The sequence below is a fragment of the Gopherus flavomarginatus genome, chromosome 4 (assembly GCF_025201925.1).
Source record: "Gopherus flavomarginatus isolate rGopFla2 chromosome 4, rGopFla2.mat.asm, whole genome shotgun sequence".
Classification (NCBI taxonomy): domain Eukaryota; kingdom Metazoa; phylum Chordata; order Testudines; family Testudinidae; genus Gopherus; species Gopherus flavomarginatus.
In genome coordinates this window covers 57,647,029-57,667,381 of record NC_066620.1, presented here as the reverse complement: position 1 = coordinate 57,667,381, position 20,353 = coordinate 57,647,029, and the positions used below count along the sequence as shown (strand labels likewise).

At 45.6% G+C, this 20,353-nt stretch overlaps 2 protein-coding genes across 5 annotated transcripts in view; both read right to left on the bottom strand.

Annotated features, from left to right (window-relative positions):
- Positions 1-20,353, bottom strand: part of XDH (xanthine dehydrogenase) — an 855,537-nt gene that overhangs the window by 562,152 nt on the left and 273,032 nt on the right. The window lies entirely within an intron of this gene.
- The window catches only part of COQ8A (coenzyme Q8A), a 160,865-nt gene that overhangs the window by 36,233 nt on the left and 104,279 nt on the right, over positions 1-20,353 (bottom strand). For 3 of the 4 annotated variants that reach the window (XM_050948539.1, XM_050948538.1, XM_050948540.1), the window contains exons 2-5: positions 16,712-16,906; positions 13,292-13,702; positions 11,936-12,002; positions 1,515-1,589 (exon numbers count right to left, since the gene is read on the bottom strand). In XM_050948539.1, the coding sequence (XP_050804496.1) occupies positions 1,515-1,589; positions 11,936-12,002; positions 13,292-13,702; positions 16,712-16,888 (730 nt within the window). In that variant the 5' untranslated portion in view covers positions 16,889-16,906. Of the gene's footprint in view, positions 1-1,514; positions 1,590-11,935; positions 12,003-13,291; positions 13,703-16,711; positions 16,907-20,353 lie in introns of those variants that run through there. The other variant, XM_050948541.1, reaches the window with a different exon arrangement.

The window sequence follows — 20,353 nt, the reverse complement described above, 5'->3', positions numbered from 1 at the left end:
GCCCTACGCAGATGAACACAGAGACCTATAGGGGGTGGCCCAGAGACAGAAGTGCCTGCCACAACTTCATCAGCATTCTATATCTAAGCAGACTCCCATTTTCTTTTAGGAATACCGAGCCTCCGTTTACAAAAGCCAGGATTTCAAGGATGGTGGTCAGAACCAAAGGGCAAGAGCCAGAAAAATGCTCAGCTCCAACACTGACTACACTATAAACTCTCTGTTAACCTGTGTGGTACCAAGACCCGCGTTGTGTCAAGTCAAACATAACAGGAGGGATATTGGGTGGCAGGCAGGAACTTCATGGAAAGTGATCCTGCATCTGAGCCAAGCTTTTGTGGATAGGAAACAGAACAAGAACATTTACCCAGCCACAAACCCCGAGTAAGCTGCTTTTTCCCAGAGTAGGAAAAAAGATCATGTTCATATCTATCTTCCACGCCTCAGTACAAATGATTGCACTAGCTGCTCCCTACCATTATGTGGGGTTGGATCTCTCCCAACTAGAATACAGGTGCAGAAAAGCAGTAAACATGTTAGTTCAGACCAAAAGGAGACATACCCAGAAACAGCATCCCTTATCTTAAATTGGGGGGGTGAGATAAGGAAGACAAATGCAAAGTCTGGTATAAACCTGCTTGTATGGCACATAGCCTTTTCTTTGTGCACGTCTACAGAACAGTCAAGAGAAAGATACTGAAAGAAGTGAAATGCCAATTTAGTGTCTGAATAAATTATTTTCCCCATGGGTTTTTTATAGCAGTCATCACTTGAGTATCAAATAGGTAGAATATTGCTGAAGGTCAAGCAAATCTTTATTACTTCAACCACTAACACCACAAGGTTTCAGATACTAAGGCCTGATCTACTCTCAGTTTTTGTACTGGTATAGTATCAGAGGGGTAGCCGTGTTAGTCTGGATCTGTAAAAGCAGCAAAGAATCCTGTGGCACTTTATGGACTAACAGACGTTTTGGAGCATGAGCTTTCGTGGGTGAATACCCACTTCCTCAGATGCATGTAATGAAAATTTCCAGGGGCAGGTATATATATGCTAGCAAGCAAGGTAGAGATAACGAGGTCAGTTCAATCAGGGAGGATGAGGCCCTGTTCTAGCAGGATTCTTTGCTGCTTGTACTGGTATAAGTATTTCACTTAGGGGTGTGGGGTTTTTGTTTTTTTTAGACCTGAATAGTTAGACCAGTAGAGCTTACTCCCCTTTCCTTATGGAACGAGCTATATCAGTTGAAGCACCTTTACACGCATAGAACTGTGTCCATAAAAGGCAAGTTAGTAAAGCAGTACAACTGTATTTAGATGGGCCTTATGAGGTTAAAAAGAAATTAACTCAACCAAAAGAAACTGGGTGAAAAAACCACTCCACTCCTAACATACTGCATCACAATCACAACGTTTGGAGACCTCACAGGATTTTATTCTTCTACACAGTAGAGAATGCCTAAGAGAGAAAGCAATTAGGTTTTCTGTTCAAAACAAGCACACCAGAGAGCTCACCATTGCGTTCTTCATGTCTAAGGCTCTTCTTTGCAACTTCTGCCAAGGCCCCAATGCCAAGACCAACAGCTAGTCCTTTAAAACAAGAGAAAAAACAAACAAGTCAGTGGTGAATGAGCACAAACATGCCATCTGTGTATGCTTAAGCCATTTGATACATTCAGAGGATACTGAGAGGTAGCTCTTTTGAAATCAGCCCTGACTGCATGGACTGCAGAAATATCAGCTTTTCCTACAAATAGGGGAGACAAGATTTTAGCATTTATAAATGTACAAAGTAACTTGATTAGAAGAGTCTGGCTTTTATGATAGTATAAGCTAACAATTCAACACTAACCCACCATTCTCCTAGATCTCTTAATTCACTCTGGCATGTCAAGGCTACATTATTATTGACGAAAAAGTTCTAAAACACTCAGCTCACAAGCATGCTGCAAAAGAGTGAAGCAGTAGGGTTCCACGCTCCAGTTGTGACAAAGCTTTAAAAAGTCACCCTGGAAGAAGTCTATTTGGGAAGGCAGGTTACAATACTGCTTTTGACAGCACAGTTCTCAGGAAAGAAAAATCCTCCCATGCACACTTGTCAAGAAAATTGCAAACATGTTCAGACGCAGAGGTTGCTAGCGAAGTTTCAATAGTACAGGCAGAGGCTTAAGCCAAATCTACATAATAAAACCACTAATCACACTCATAAGCAGATAGCTACACTGTTGGGTCTAAATGCCAATTGCGCCCAAGCCATCAATGTGGTTTAACAACAAGGTCTGGCCTATGTTATATAGGACAGTGATTTTCAAACTGCAGGTTGCAACCCAGTACTGGGCCATGAAATGAACGTAAGGCACTAGGTCAAAACGCCAACTGGGCCGTTAAAAGTTCCATTGGCGGTGCTGCATGGCTAAGGCAGGCTGGTTCCTACCTGTTCCGACACTACGCTGCGACCCAGAAGTGGCCACCAGCAGGTTCTGGCTCCTAGGCGAGGGGGTCACAGGGCTCCATGCACTGCCCACACCCAAGCATCGGCTCTGCACTCCTATTGGCCAAGAACTGGGGGGGGGGGGGGGGGTGGAGCTGCCTGGCCACCTCCTGTCCACGGGGCTAGGACATGCAGAAAGCCTGCCTTATCACCCCGCTGTGCCGCTGACCAAGGAGCCACCTGAGGTAAGCCCATGCCCCAACTGCCTGCCCCAGTCCTGAGCACCACCCCCCATACTCAAAGCCACCTCTTGAACTCCAAACCCCTCAACCCTGACCCCATCCCAGAGCCTGCACCCCTAGCTCAGACCCCCTCTTGCATCCCAACCTCCCGCCCCAGTCATGAGCTCCCTCCCACACCCTGAGCCCCTCTTTCCCAGCACCACCCCCCAGGCCTCAGCCCCACCCTCCAACCCTCTGCCTCAGCCCTGAGCCCCTCCCACACCCAAACCCCTTATCCCCAGCTCCACTGGATGACGGACATCAACAATTTTCTTCATCTGGGTCACCAGAAAAAGTCTGAAAACCACTGATGTAGGAGGTCAGGCTGAGATGATTAGAGTAGTCCCTTCTGGGCCTTGGAATCGATGAATGCCACCTGCACAGTAACTGTCTCCTCAGCTTGTGCAGCACTTAAATCAGTGCTCCCCCCATAAAAGTTGAATGGGAATCCAAGAGCTACAGTGATAACCACGCACTACCTTTGCTAGGGGTATAGGCTGGCTTCCTTCCTTCATTCTTTCAGGCTGTAACATTTAATTTCCTGGTTAAATCAGGACCCCAGTGGTGTTAAGGTACCCAAGCCAGCCAGCCCTACATCTCAGCTCTGCACATCAGGATATCCCAGAATGTACTGCCCCCATACTGCTAGCATATGTTCCATATGCATGTCCTCCAAGGACTGTAGCCCCTGCTGAGCACCCTGAGATAGTATCCCATAATGCACTGATACAAAACAGCCAAGCAACATATGTACAGACACACAAGGACAACTAATATGGTGGTGCTTGGAGATGGGAGGGCACTTGTGTATCAAAAACAAGAAGAGTTCTGTGATGCCAGTTTAACAAGCATGGGCCCAAACCAGATGACACTCTTGGCATAATGGGTCTCTCTCCCCTTCCTCCCAATTAATTCTAACTCCCCGTAAGATTTTAACTGATAGCATACGTACTCTCCACCCAGAACATAGCTCCACCTTTATCTCAGACATCAACTTCTCCACAACCTAAATACCCAGTGCAAGGTTAGGCATTGCCACAAGCAGCTCCAGTGATGTTACAGTGGCTTATTATTAAAAATTAACCAGCAGTGACTATTTTTCTTTGAGTGATTTCATTTCTGTTTACATATTTTATTCTGATAAGGCAGTTCACTTTCAAACTGAACTTTCAACCTCTTGTATGGAGATTTAACAATATATGAAGCATGCAAGTTAAACAATAAAACTCTTTACTTAAAAGCATCTTTTAGGGGATCTCAACATGTTTTTTTAAAAGGTAAGGATTTTGAAGCTATCAACAGTAATAAATCTCTCAGATAATTAGTTACAGGACCAATAACCTTGCTCATGCTGAATAACTGTGTAGCCATATAGCCTCAGCAGTTGATAGCAGGGAATAATCAAGGCTGTTTTGCTCCCACAACAAAACATATACCTTATTGGACACAACTTGACAATAAAGGTTAGAGCCCAAGTTCCCAGTAAGCTGTGCAGCCGCGCAGGCACTCAGGGACCCACCTGGCTGGGACCTGCCACAGCTGGGGGAGGGGCAACCCTTCCAGTCCCTCTCTCCCAACCCAGCCCCGGCCCAGACCTGCCACAGCCGGGGGAGAGGCGGGCCCCAGACCCAGAGCTGCCACTGCAGAGAGAGGCACCTCTCCCCCTCAGCCCAGGTGCTGCTCTGGGAAGAGCTGGTGGGAGTCCTCTCTCCCAGCTGTAGCCCCGGAGCACCCTCCTGAACCCCAAACTCCTCATCTCCGGTCCCACAGAAGAGCACCCCCAGCCCAGAGCCCCCTCCCACATTCCAAACCCCTTGGACTCACCCCTGCCACAGGAGTTTTATTATGTGCACCAATATGGAGGTGATGTGTCACACATTATCTCCATATTGATGCACATAAAGTTCATTCCGCACATGCATGGGAAAAATTAGAGGGAACACTGGGTTAGAGCCACTGAAGGACAAGACGACACTCAAACATGTCAGACTCCATCCAGTAGACTGCAGGCGCTAGCAATGGGCAGAAAACAAGAATTCTATTTCATGAAAAATGATGGTTCCAGAATTTGTTTTCATTCCATACTGGAACAAGATGGGGACCTTTCAAAGTTTTTGCACAAGAGAAACCACAAACAAAAAGACACCTCTGAATCAGACAGAGCATACACTCCAACCTGGGTCTCCCAGCTACAGATGGAGGAATTTTTCTAGAAAAGGCATTTTCCGATTTAAAAAAAAAACCTATTCATTGGGAAGGTTTCTGAGGTCCAAGACAGGAAGGAGCTATTGGCTACGGCCTCCTTCCCAATGTGGACCTGAAAAACTTCCTTGATGAATCAGCACTTTCTGATTATAAAACCTTTCCTAGAAAAATTCCTCCATCTGTAGGTGACACACATACAATAGCAAGCACTATATTACAGAACTAACAGTAGCAAGCAAAAAGAATCAGACAGGAACACTTAAAGAGAGCAAAGAGTCCTCACCAAAAGGCAATTTTCTAGGTTGTGAATGAGTGCTGATATTAAGCTCCAAGATACAGCTCATTCAGCATCAGATCTGTTGGCAACACTCCTATTCAGAGCTCTGTTTTATTGTTACTGCAATTCTGAACTAGTTTGGCTCTAGTCTAATCGGTCTCTACAGCATCCCACTCAAATGAAAGACTACGGACCAGATTCTATCTCAGTTACCAGTGTTAATCAGAAGCAAATCTAGCACACTTAGAAGAATTTTTGCTTTACAATATTACAACTGAAATCAGAATCTGGCCTAGTGCTCTTCAGCCCTCAGCCTAAAAAGAGATTCTAATCCATATTTAAAAACTACAAAGCAACAATTCACCCCGTGAAGAGGCTGCAAGGATTTGCACTGTATAGAGCAAGGGATTAAAAAGGAGTTCGTTAAAAGTAGCACTTCAAAATTGGAAAATTCCTGGGATTTTCTAGCAGAAAAGTAACAAGTGTCAGCCAACAACTGCTCAAAACAGGAGGAGAAGAAAAAAAACCCACTAGTCTTAGGCAAGCTTAAGCCTTGGCTGTATTTATACTCCAGCCCCTAAAGACTTTAAGGCTATCAGCATCACTATGGTGGTCTGAATCTGAGTTATTGTCCTGTGAGCATTATACTGAAATTCAGTGCAACAACTCCACAGCAGGTCTGCTGATAAAATGAACTATTTGGAACTGTAACAGGGAATAAGACAATATACAAAACTGGTCTAAACAGGGGGGAGGGAAGAAAGTGCCCTTGGGGTGGGTGGGATCCTGCTGCTTTGATTGTTGCTATACAGCAACAAAATCTGCAAAGACAGTAACTGACTGTACTGCAAACCCACTCCATTCATCAAGAAAAAGCAAACAAGCCAGACAACAAGCTAGTAAAAATATTTTAAATAACTTGAAGGCTTTTATTCCCATGAAGAACACATCAGGCAGTCCCCTCCTCAAGAACTGATGCATTTCACTGGTCCTTAAGGCTTACACAGAGCACTTTTTTTAATCTTTGAAGTTTTCACAGTTTCAGGTCTCTCTCTATTCCCCTTCCTGTGTTATTTACTGTAAAGTTGCAAAATTAAAAAATTAAGAGCATAGGCCTAATTCATTGCTGGTGTGTAACTCTACTGACTGCAACAGAATTATACTAAGGACTAGTTTGAGCTTTATTTTAAAAACACTACAGTTCCTTTTTCACTAAACTCATTTAGCATTCATTGTTTATGGGCTCTTTAAGGTATTTCTCAGCTCACACAATAAAGAGATTGGTCACCTTCCCCTTAACCTTCTTGTGAACTAACAAATATTGCAAATATTTAGGCTTGGCAAGATTTGATCTAAATAGATAGATGTGGGTAAACATCTAGCTCAGCTGACAGATGGAATCGACAAAAAGATATTGACTAGTAACAGTTGGTGGGAGTGCAGCCTCCCCTCCTTGCTCCTGAAGGGATCAGGTGTCACTGGCCTTGCTGCAGTGCGGAGAGTCCTGGCTGTCATGGCACACTCCCTCATTCCTGTGACAGCTGGACAGCAATGGGCTCTGTGAGCTTCTGCAAGGCCAGTGACACTGGAACCCTGCAGGTGCACGGCTACGGTCCTGGCCCAGCAGAGCAGAGACCCCCAGCCAGGACAGTGAGGTAAAAAAGCACCCGCCGCAGGGGAGGCCATCTTGGTGCTGAATGGCTAGGTCCTCCTCCTCCTTCTCCTCATGGCCCTAGGATTCTGCTCTGCCATGCCAAGAGCACAGGCTGCCCTTTCCCCTTTTGCCTATCCCTTGTGCTTGCAGGGATCTGATGTCACCAGCCAAATACAGAGAGCCCTCTGCAGCTCCACCATGAAGGCCCTGCTCACTCACTCAGCAGCCAGGAGTGTGGGAGCCATCCCTGAGCAGGAACTGTTCAGCAGCACCCAGGGATGGCTCTCATCCTCCTCCTTCTTGCATCCCTGGCTGGGGGGTCTCTGCTTTGCCATGCCCAGACCCGCATCTTGCGCCCCAGGTGTCTTGGGCCCCTCGACCATGCAGGGAGCCCCCAGGAGCAGCCTGCAGCCTCGCTACCAATACTGCCCTAACCTTAACCGCAACCCCCAATCCTACACCCACTTAATTTCCAGCAACTGTAAATATTAAAAAAATAAAAAAAATCTTAAATAAAAATTGAATCCTGCCAAGCCTACACATACTGCAAAGGATTGATTAGACCCAACAAGACACGAATTTCAAGAAAATCCATTAATATTTGTTTTTCCAAACTTCTACATACCCACCCATCCCAAAGGCTGTGGTTTTAGGCCTACACTACCTGACTGTTTACCTCTGAATAGTCGAGAGCCTTCTATAACAAAATCCATACGCTTCCAGGCTGATTTTCAGAGGTGCTGAGCATCCAGAGCTCCCAGAGAAGTCAACAGGAGATGAAGCTGCTCAGCACCCCTGGAGGGGGCAGGGGAAGTTTGCTGGTGTCAAAATATGAAGTGTAACTGTCAACTATGTTTTACCGAGGCATATAAGTAATTTCAAGGCTACAGCCTACAGCTTTCTTCTCTACTAGTGTATTGTTTTAGACATGTGCCAGGTGCTTGCTAGTTCCCATTATGCTACAAACTGAAATGAAAACATGAGCCACTCTGAAAGCAGGTCCGTTCAAAAGGAATGCGCTCACTGAGCAACTGACATAACAAAGCTGATGGATGCAGAACAGTTTGCTACTGCTCTGCACAGCTTTCCAAGCTCTGAAGGTGAAAGTTATTTTCCCCTCTAGCAGCATGTGCTCTGGGTATGGTCATGTTGTACACTGCAAGCACTATACAGTGTGCTGAACTGCAGGACAGACTGATCATCTGCATGCGACAGCTTTGCACAGCACAAATCTAGCCATTGGCATCGATTCCACAGCTTCCTGAGCACTAAACTCACCCCTCAAAAAAGTAAACAAAATAAATCATCAGTCCTGAAAATATTTTAATACAATAAAAAAAACAGCACCTGTACTTTGTGGTGAGTTGCTCAGAAACCAATTACAGCTAGAATAACTCCACTGGAAGTTTCTAGCATTTAATAGCCTCAATAAAACACTAAGCTCAGCAGAACCAAGCATGTATAATACATGCAAGGAGAGACCGAAGTTCAGGGAAGGAATTTACTTCTAGTCAGCATTAAATTCCAGTTAATTCATAGTGTTCTATGCACACGCTGCAGGAAAGATTCCTCAAGCTTTAAGGCAGTCTACACCTCTGCTTCCAGGAAGACTGTGATTCCAGGCAAGTTCCCAGCAACAGACCACATACTTCACACCCTCTGTTACTGAAACCTCAAGCATTCCCGTTTCAGCATGAGGGCGCCAATAAGGCAGCTGGAAGATGATGTGCTGTTAATTCCCATTAACCTGTGAGGTACGGTCACCCTAGAGGTTCCCCTTCACTGTTCAACATTTTGTCTCTCTTGCCCTGCCTCTGTTCTGTAGCATGTCTCAGCATATGGCTACACTTAGAGCTGCATAGCGCTGCCGCAAGAGCGCTCCCGCGGCAACGCTTTGAAGTGTGTGTGGTCGCAGTGCCAGCGCTGGGAGAGAGCGCTCCCAGTGCTGCACATACTCCACCTCCCCATAGGGATTAGCTTACAGCACTGGGAGCCGCGCTCCCAGCCCCGGGGCAGTGTTTATACTGGCACTTTGCAGCGCTGTAACCTGCTGCGCTCAGGGGGGTGTTTTTTCACACCCGAGTGAGAAAGTTGCAGTGCAGTAAAGCGTCAGTGTAGCCAAGCCCCTAGACTCCCTTCTGCAGCCGTTTCCCAACCACTGGCAGTGTAACTGGTACCTCTCTTTTAGATCATCCTAGGTGCAGTCTTCTTGTCTCCAGCACATCTTCTGTTGAGAGTACAAGCTGAAAGGAAATGTGGGGAAAGAACACTATGTAGCTACAGGAACTCTTCAGCAGATCTACTAGTCTAAACTTTGAAGTGGGCCATCTGCTTTGCTTCAGGTTTACTCTGCCTTCTTTGAAAGGAAAACTAGTCTACTGGACAGGTCTAGGACGCAGAGCAGAGTTCAATTTCTATCTCAGTCACGGACTTCCTCTGCAACTTTGCACAAGTCACTTAATGTCCCTGTGCCTTAGCTCCCTGCATATAAAAATGGGAGTAATACATCTCCTGTGAGGCAGGAAATGACATCCACACAACTTGCAGGTATCCAGTACCAATGATGAAGGCCATGTAAGACTTTCTGCCCTCTCCTCAAAGGAGAGTTATAGTCATTCAGAACCATTCTTCAGCTCACCACAGTTTCAATGGAAACGGCAAGCATTTGGCACCTCCAATAACCAGGCCCTGAGCTTTGAAGTTACTGTGATTACTGTTGCAGAGCAGCTCAAGGAATCTCACACAGGCAGTATACACAGCACCTGAGTTTAAAATGTATTGTAAAGATTTAAGAAGAAGAGGGCATTCACCTCAGATTAAAACAAGTGAAGTAAAACCACTGTCTGAGTGTTACCAGGTATGGATTTGCAGTATACTGTTTTTATTATTAAGTATATGTGCAGGCCAAAAACAGTTCTAAACTTAGAGTAAATAATGTACAAAAGCTGCCTTTAATTGTAAATGGAGCCAAATCTCCACACATACAGACCCCACACTTGCTTAAAGTATTCTGAAGTTACAGTTATCTCTCTCAAACCAGCCAAGACCCAGGTCTCTTAATTGAAGAGCTTTCCCTCTTACTCCAAATGATCCATCATTCCTCTGATTCTGTGTTACCTTCTCCTTCCTTCAGAGGAGAAAACACTTCTTCAAACATTAGCCAACCCAGCCACCAAAGGAGAGGCTTCGTCTATTGAATCAACCCCCCTGCTGCTTAGAAGCTAACAAGAATCAACCCACCTCTTAGAAGCTAACAAGATCACAGGGAAGATCATACTTCTTATTGTTGCAGAAAAAAGTCTTATCAGTTCCTGACACTATCAAGGAAGAACCCATGGTGGTGGGGAAACTGAACAAAACCCCCTCTGTTCCTTCACCAAGATCCAAAAAAGCAAATCAGGAACAAAGAAGAACAGGCTGAAAGCAATAGCCCAGCTGTTCTTGACCTCAATTTCTAACACCTCAGAAAGGAGAGTGATGTATGGAGGAGTGGTATGTTTTCTAAGTGACCCTGATTGTAAACAATGTATTCTCTGCCCCTCTCTACCTTTTTTTTTTAAATAATATTAAAGAAGTTTCACTTCTCTCCTCCCCACCCACTAAGGGTAACTTTCCAGCTTGAAGCATGAGTCAGCCATTCCTCATGCCACAGTCTTGAATGCAGAGACCTGGAGCTGTGTAACCACAGTACTGAAAGTCCAGAGACAAACAGCATGGACAGTTGCCATTTCACATCAAGCAACTGTCAGCAAGAAGCCAGGATAAATCTGGTTACATGGAAAATATGAATAGCCAGCAGTAATGCAACATGCTTTCTTCAAAACATGGGTTAGGCTGCAGGAAGCACTAATGTCAGTGCTTCAGGTCTGAGGCCTGTAAGCTCTCAGAGCTTCAAAAAAATTGTTTTAAAAGAGATACTGTTGTTACTCCAAGAAGTGGATCATGATGCATTGTCTTCTTTATGCAGCAGAGCAGAATGAGGTAGGTAAGGAACCCTGCACTGAAATGCAGAGTTCAGATTCCCTGCAGGCGTTAGGAGTCTTCTCCCCGCATCCTGTAATTTAAGTGTTGCTTATCATAAGCAAGCTACTCTGCAAGAAACTGTTCCTTTCCAGTTTTTTCCAGCATGCATAATCCACACAACACACACACACCGTCAAATACAAGTAGGCCAAGGGACTACTCCTGTGCACTGGCAGGTCTAAACATGGTATTAATGATTTGGGGATGTTTAGATTGTGTGTGTGTGTGTTTCAAGCAGATTTTGTGAAGTCCTGATAGCTGTGAGAGGCTCTAAAAACACTAATTGAGAGAAAACTCACAATGTAATTATGCTGCATTTACCTATAAACAATATGATCACATCTATACAGAAGGAAAAAAACAGGCTGCAAGTTTAATGATAGGGGACTGAGAATCATGCACTTCCATGAGCATTTTCCCATTTGAAATCTGGGTATAATACTTCCCTTATCTCACAGGGAGGATACTGTGCAGTTTCATTAACATTTGTTATGCCCCTTGAAATCTCCAGATGCAACGTGTTATGCAAGTGCCAGCTATTATTACTGCTATAAAGATGTTTATCTTGAAAAGCACCTACTCATTCAATATGAGCCCAATCCTGCAAGCCATTCATGATCAGAAATCCCACTGATTCAAGCAAGAACTCTTCACAAGGAAGGCTTACAGGATCAGGCCCTACATATCTTCCAATTAGAAAATGGTTTATTAATGAGTTAAATCCATCATCCATATCTGTTCTGCAGGTAAGCTCCCCACCCTTCACCAGAATCACACAGTTCATAACATTTGGCCACTAGTCAAGTGAACAGTATGGATCAGTTCAAACTAAGGCAAGCTAGTGTAGTACTTCATGCTGTTGAAGTAACCAGAGGAAGAATTCCCTCAAAAAAGGATGCAAGTCTGCAGGAGCAGAGGCATTTTTATTGGATAACAGGTAACTAAACAAAAAACAAAGATGAAGGAACAGAGTATTATCATGGCCATTGACTAATACAAATACATGCACAAGTGCCAGCCTCCCGCCCTCCCTGGCCCCCCACACCCACACACCCCTCACCTCACCTCCAAAGTTAGCGAGTCTCCCAAGCCGTGTGACTGGCACCTTCCGCTCTCGGGCCCGTTCACTTAGCTGCATGATTGGAAGAAACAAAAAAAGAAAAAATCCACAGTAAAACTCAGCTAAGAGAGGTTGATGCTACCAAAGAAAACAACAACATAAACTTATTTGATGTTTGAAGACCTACATCATGCTAGAAATCAGCATCCCACAAATCCCACCCTAGGTATTTCTAGGGCACCGATCCCTATAGCCTCTAGAAGCTCATGTTTTTCCAAGTGAACACAGCATACCATGCAAACTGTAAACCAAAGCAAACATTAAACATCTCCAGGGGCAAATACCAGGAGAGCCATGGAGAGGAAGCAAGAGGGATTAAAAGGTGTGTGTTCACTTCTAAGTAGCCCATGTCTATAGCTAACTTGGCAGCCCTTTGATCTACAGGACACACACCTTGCATTAGTGAAATTAATGCTCTTGAAAGTTACCAGGTTCATAGCACTATAGACTACCCCTCCAGTTACAGGTGCAGTACAAGCACAAGTGGGTTTACTAAAAGCAGCCCAGTGGGTTAAATCAACTGTGAATCCTGGGAACATCTGGAGTAGGGTTTGGAGAAGGAGAGAGAGACCAATAATGACAAATCTTCTCGCTGTGCACTCTGTCATTCCACTATAGTCTCTCCTCCCTCTTTCACGTGAGGGCATGGTAACCCAGTCAGCATTTGCAAGATTATGCCACTCTTAGGTACGCTTATATTCTGGGGTGGAAGTTCAAGCTTCCCATACGCTATCCTAACAGTGGGGGCCACCCTGACCTGGACTGATCACTCTCTCAGTTCAGAGGAAATCAGCATACACTGCCCACTCAATCTTTCACACTCCTACTGAGATTGCCATCAAGCCAGCACAGTCCCCTCCAGACCAAAAAGGATTATTTCAGAGGACATTCCTTACACTGCCAAAGCCTACAGCTGTCTGCACCTGCTCCATGTCTCAGTCTGCAAGCCAAGAGTAAATATAGACCCTTAATTATCCTAAGCATGCAGTGGCACATGAGGGCCCAGCATGGCGAGTGACAGGTGAGCACCTGTTAATAGAGAACAATTATAATTTCATGTACACATTTTAACCATCCTCTCACAGAAGATGAATTGGGGGGGGGAGGGGAACATGCAGGGTGTGAGAACAACATTGCATAGACTAAAATTTAAAAAAAAAAAAAAAAAAAAAAAAAAGACACCATCCCCTTACCACCCAGGTAGCAATAAGCCAAATTCGGAGGAGGAGAAGCAGAAGGAGAGGGTGAGGAAGGGTGATTATGTGGCTAAAGCAGAGGACAGGAAATTAATAAATACATACCATTTGTTTGTGAGGTTTGTGTTCCGGATCAGTTTTGGCCTGCCTGGCTTTATCAATATCTTCAGCTGTTAGCCCACTGACAGAGGAATGGTCCTGGTGAAAAGCCCTGTTTTGCCCAATAGCAGCAGCAAAAGGATTTCCAGGGTCCCTAAAGCCTCCAAATAGCTTTGCGTTCACTTTTGCAGAGAAGGGAATTTGCCCTGGGCTTGCATCTCCAATCTCGCTGACATTTCTAAAAGGTCCATTTGTGGCGTAGGTGTAAGCTGGACCCTCTGTACCGTTACCTTTGTCAGGCTGGCCTGGAGATGAGTAGTCCTTTGTAGCATTTGATGACTCTGGCCCCGAGAAATTGTAATCGCTCCCAAAATCCTCACCGAGATCAGTTAAGTTGTCTTGCTGTTTACCCAGATCCTGCAAGTAACATTGGAATGGGTCGGAAACCAGAAATTTAAAAAACCCCACAGGACACTCAAAGATCCTCTCAAATGCGCATGTAACTAGGTCGTACTGATTTTAAGGGGAGGTACTCCAAGGTATAGCCAGTCAAATCCACATCACACACACAGTCTGGGTACACAAGAAGGTACAAGAATTCTAGAGACTATTTATATGGAATATAGTACTTAGCTACTACAGTGATGGGTGCAACAGATCTGATGACAGAAATGATCTGCTATTTCCCATCTGCCCGCCCCCAGCATCCCTTCACACATCCTTCCATCACTCAAGACTTCAGTTTTCATCCTTCTTGCACTCTTCCCCATTATTCATGGTTTAGGTATTTTTACACCTTAAACTCTTTCAGAAGTGCTAACTGAATGTCTAATTGTAGAGCAATTTAGCTCAGCCCCACATGACTGATCCCATGAATAACAGAAAATAGTATTTCTTTAACAAGCCAGTAATTTATTGTAGTATTTGTACATTTCACTGTGAGCATGATTATTTCGTGCTTAAAGCAAGGGTGTGACCTCACAGCTAAGCTCAATGTGAGGTGTTGCTGGGCAAACTTTTCCAACCCAGATCTGCCAACACACTTGGGTCTTGACTTGTGATACCTGCCTTGCTATTCTAGATATCTGTGAATGTCAGAAAGTGATTGACAGCATCAAAGCAAGAAACAGAGCATTAACTCAATGAACTGTCTAGTGCCCCTGGGACTCCAGTTACCTGCCTCAGCCATAAATTGACCCTGTTGCTGAGAACTGTAACCAAATCCAAGTTTTAATTCTTTTACAGTCAGGCAGATAGCAGCATATCCTAGGCTCTTTCCCAAATGCTAATTATTTTTCCCCCATTTGAGGAAGAAGTGCAGGACACAGCCCTTCCCGTTATGCAGGTAGGTCTCGTGTAATTCCCAGCACCAACATTACTGAGGGAGGAAAAAATCTTTAATCAGTGCGGTGGCAGCAGCCACGTCCCACCAGGGGTATGAAGTGAACAAATTTCTTCTTGTCATACTTGACCATTTAAGACTTAAGATAATTCTTAATATTCGGCAAGGAATGCAAGGGATGGAGACAGTTTCATTTACAGCAGAAGGCTCTTTTTTCCATTATTATGAATGATCATGTAGCCAGGTGTCCTGTATAATGCAGACCATAGAATCTCATCCAGTGATTACAGCATCAAACCCATAACTTATGTTTCAGCTATAGCATCTCTTTTAGAAAGACATGAAAGTTTTGATTTAAAGACTCATGTCCTCCCAGGGCACTAAGCGCTAGGCTTTCAAGAGATGTCAACACCCTGGGCGTGGAGCACTTTTGTAAGTCTGGCCATAAGAATCACAATAGGACCTCCTGAGCACTTTTGAAAATCTGGCCTTTATTTAGGTTCCTATATGGGAAAATGACTCCTTTGAAATTCCAGCCCAATTGTGGCCACTAAACACTTGAAAATCTGACCCTGAGTTCTTCAGAAAATACTACCTGCGCCAAGGAGTATGGCAGAAGAGTTGCAAAGCAGCAGAATTCCACAGAGGAAACAAGAACCGGCTACGTGCAAAGGTAGAAAAAAATTCACCTTATACAAGTCCATTCTCATAGCCAAATGAGAGAGATAATCACTAGCAACCGAAGTTTGTAAATATTTAAGCTGATGACCTTTCCTTTTCAATATTAGTCAGACCTTAACTTTTGACAAGAAAGCTTTTGGTCCATAACTGGGATTCCCATGCATTACCACAATATAAATAAGTTATCTGAAGGGACAAAAAATTCCTACTGGATATTTATCCTACTGGAGAACAAGATCTCCCATTTGTTTTGTGTTTTCATACCACAGTCTCAGGAAAGAGTCCTCTAAACCTTAAATCCTCAGCCCCACCTCATGACTCTCTCCCAGGGAAAACAAAAAAGCAGCCATGAACAGTAGACCTCCCAAGTATGTCTTCGCACTTGGAACACACCATGCTGTCCTTTTGTGCTTGCATTTCAGCACCTTGCCTGCTCACGAGAGCATTGCTCTCAAAGCACTTCAGAGTGCATGACTCATCCATATGCAAATCCCTTCACCTGTGCACAGAAACAAGATGATGTGTGCCCACTCCATTTACCCAACAAAAGACAAGTACCCAAGAATTCTGGTTTGGTTGTGCGACAGTCACTCAAAGCTGCTGTATTTCAAGAATACTGAAGAATGAAGTTAAAAAAAAAAAAAAGATTCCCCACCCAAACTGTAGAAATCACTATTTTGACAAAGATAAGATAATTTTCTTCAATATTCTAGAAGCTATTACCTGAATTTTCCATGGTTTAGCATTAACAATCCACGCCTTATAATATCAGCAGACCTTGTCTATGGTCTCAGCATCCTGCAGTAGCTGGAAGGACCCTATGTTACTCCTAGGGGAATTCTGTGCAGAATTTATGTCCCCTTTCTTTCCTCCCCGGCAGAAAAATGATTTTGATGGGGAAGCAAAGGGAAGCCACAAGAGCAGTCATGCAACCCTTCACAGCAGTATGTTTTCGGTGCCCAGGGCAGCCAGCAGAAGAGCAAATCACTGTGGGGCAGGAGTCAGGACTAGGGAAGACCCAGCTGGTGGCTCCTACCCTGTGGCAGGCTCAGCTGCTGTCATGGCTGGGGAGGATGGGACTTCCTCATCCCCTGCACAGCATCCAGGGCCAAGTCAAACCCACCACACAGTGATCTCCGACCTCTGTGCAGCCAGTGGCCTGTGCTACCCAATGTCATGCTGGAGCCTCCACATTTGACAAATAAAATTTGCAGGATTTTAAAATACTGTGTGCAAAAGTTAATATTTTTGGCACATAATGCTCTCAAGAGTACTATGTTCAGAGACCCACCCATTACCTCTTAGACAGACAACCCCTTTCACAGACAAGTAATCTACAACCTATGAGAGAGAGAAGCCTTAGCCCTGGGAAATGGCGAACGCATACAAAAAGTCTTCCTTACCTGCATCTTTCCCATGGCAGCACTGAATTGCTCTTCAACAGTGGTCTGAAAGGTTCTTGCAAGGATAGCTGCATCACCACCACCAACTCCTTGCCGCAGCTGTCCTACTTGGGTCTCTATGATGGCCTTACTGAGCTTAGCCAAGCCTCTGATCAGCATGATGGCATCACCTGCCATGACTGACCCCTTTCAGCGCTGAAAAACACAAATAGAGAATCAAGGAATACAGCAACAGTACGCAGCTGAAGACTTTCTCTTATTAAACTGCTCATGAGAGTCCTGTGTTTCCCTGCAGAAAATGTCAGGGAAGCAAAGGGAAGCCGTGTAGGGGAGGGGAAGTGACTATGGGCACAGTGTTGGGGAGGAACTGCCCCCAAAAAAACACAGACAAGGCATGGGGGACGCATGGGGTTACGTGCCACACACACACACACACACACACACACACACACACACACACACCCCTCATTTCTGCAAGCACAGACTGCCCAGCTGAAGGAGGCTGCCTCTGGGCTCTGCTGAATCTGCAGCTGGACACCATATCCTAGGTCCCAATGCCAGTTGTGCTCCCCTTCTGTGTGCCTTTCTGTGCAACAGTGAGTGCCCGTGATGGGGCTTGGTGGGGGAGGGGAAAATGAGGGAAGGAGGGGAGAGGGGGTGGGGGAAAGGCAGTAGGAAAGGAAGGGGATAGAATAAGGCAGGGGGAAGGGAATGTGGAAGTGAGGGGAGAGGGATGCAGAAGAAAAGGAGATAGGGGAAATCACGGGGGGGGAAGCAGGATCCCGGCACGTAGCATCCTCTCAGCAGCAGCTGGGGCTCCCCTGTTAAGCAGGCCCATCAAACCCTCATCCTGACAAGCCCCATCTCCCTACACCTGGACCCCTCTGATGAGCCCCCCCACACCCAAACCCCCACTCGAAGGCCCATTCCCCTAGCACCCAGACCTCCTCCGCTGAGCCACAACCACCTTCATCTGGATCCCCTGCAGAGACCCACTGCACCTGCACCTAGAACCCCTAAAAAGCTCCTGTGCATCCAGAGCTCCTATTGAGCCACCCAGAAACCTCTCCCCCACACATGGATCCCCCCCTACACTGAGCCCTCCATACTTGGATCATGCTGGGCTTAGCCTGCCTGCTACACCTGGTGCACTTGGCATAGAGGGACAGGCCCAGCCCTTCACTGTGTCAGGGTCAGGTGCAGTCTCACTGCCAAGTCGCTGTACTGGGAGAGGTGGGGGCTTCAGGGTGATCTCCCACCTCAATGCAGTCAGTGGCCTGTGCTCCCCACTGCCATGCCGGAGCCACGTTTATTTATTGACACACAAAATTTGTAGAATTTTGCAGAATTTTTAAATAGTGTGCATAATTTTTGGTACATATTTTTTAATATTTTGGTGCATAATTCCCTCAGGAATAAATTGCCCTCCACCCCCTTTGGGCAATTGCTTATCTTAGGAACCTCCACTTAGCGATCCAATAGCCAATTGGCCAACCTGAATGCCAGCCAAAAAGAAGCCCCGTTCCTACAAATGTGCACAAAGGACACTATTTCAGGACTCGCATACCTTTAGGTCAATAGAGAACTGTTCTAGGGAAGGCAGAGTTAGGTAAAACCAATAAACATAGGCATATGGTCCCACTTCCCTTCCTAGTCTATGCACACAAGCATCAGTGTATGTGTTTGACATCTGATTATCGAGGTCTGAAAGATTTCCTTAATATCTACATCCTGCTAGTCTGAGTGAAGAGTACCTGTAACTGCCATGCTCTCTCATTTGCATACCCACCACACTCATGCCCAATTAATGTACATCTTCACTCCCCCACCAGTAAGTAAACCCTGACACTGCACTCTAGTTAGTTAATTCTGTCCCACCAAAAATAGTATTGCTAGCCCCCGCTGCACCACATGCACCCCAGTGGGTCAATTCTCAGCTCTCACATACACACACAGTTAGACTTGTTCTCAGCTGTTCTCCTCCAACCATCCGCAACAACTGAGTTCTAGGAGTTCCTTCCTCCTTTCAGAGCTTTGTTGCTGCACCACCTCCTGGCCATGAAAGAGGTACTCAGCCTCCCAGCTCCAACTTCCCATGTGGGCCACTCTACTGCTCCCTTTTCTTACATGAGAGGTATGGTTGCATTGCTTTGTTTCCCTTCTCTTCCCACCCACACGAGGAGCAGCACTCCTGCCTCTCTTTCCCCCCTCCTGAAAAATAACTAGTGGCACTTAACCATTCTGCTGTTTTCCTCCCCCTTCCTAAGTAGCGGCCAGCAGGTTCCGCAACCATGCTCACCTGGACAAAGTTCCACTCACTTCTTTTTAGGTGACAAATCTGAGGAACTCTCCCAGATTGAGGTGTCAAAGGAGGTTTTGGAACAAAATGATAAACAGTAAGAAGTCACCAGGACCAGATGGTATTCACCCAAGAGTTCTGAAGGAACTCAAATGTGACATTTTAGAACTACTAACTATAATTTGTAACCTAAAATTTAAATCAGCTTCTGTACCAAATGACTGGAAAATAGCTAATGTGACACCTATTTTTAAAAAGGGCTACAGAGGTGATCCCGGCAATTACAAGTCGGTAAGCCTGACTTCAGTATCGGGAAAACTGGTTGAAACTATAGTAAAGAACAAAATGTCAGGCACGTACATGAACACAATTTGTTGGGGAAGAGTCAACATGGTTTTTGTAAAGGGAAATCATGCCTCACCAATCTACTAGAATTCTTTGAGGGGGTCAACAAGCATGTGGACAAGGGGGATCCAGTGGATATAGTGTTGTTAAGATTTTCAGAAAGCCTTTAACAAGTCCCTCACCAAAGGCTCTTAAGCAAAAACTGTCATGGGATAAAAGGGAAGGCCCTCTCATGGATCGGTAACTGATTAAATGATAGGAAACAAAGTGTAGGGGAACCCCCCCCCCACTCCCTGTCGCCTGACTGCCCCAACCAGACCCCAGGACCCCCACTGTAGGGGGACCCCACCCCATCCAACCCCCCCACTCCCTGTCCCCTGATTGTTCCACCCCCTATCCACACTCCTAACTGCCCCCCCCGGGACCCCGCTCCCTATCTAACCGCCCCGCTCCCTGCCCCCTGACAGCCTCCTTCACTCCCAGGACTCCCATGCCTATCTAACCCCCACCTTCCCTGTCCCCTGACCCACCTACCATCCAGAACCTCAACCCCATCCAACCTGCTTGGCACAACACAGAGAGAGTAGTATAGTGCTCCCTGTCCCCTAACTGCCCCCCAGGACCCCACCTCCCATCCAACCCCCCCGTAGTTTGCCCACCTCTGTGCTACAGTAATACAAATAAATAAGCCAAAAGTGCTTTCTTCTGAGCATAACTGTTCCTCATATTGGAAGAGCCATGAGTGAAACATAAACAGGACACTCACTACTCTCTCTGTGTTGTGCCAAGCAGGTTTGCAGTTATGCGCAAAACAGTGTTTTCTTTTTATTTCACTTTCGTGTCCAGCTACTTCACTGTACAAATGGTCCTCCACAACAGTTTTCAGGACTCTGAAATGTCTCCTATACAGTCCTGGCTCATCCACTCACTCTGACAGAGAGCACAGAGGCAAACACTTGGGCAAGGATGCCTTCTAAGGCTCGATCCTCAGTTGGAGG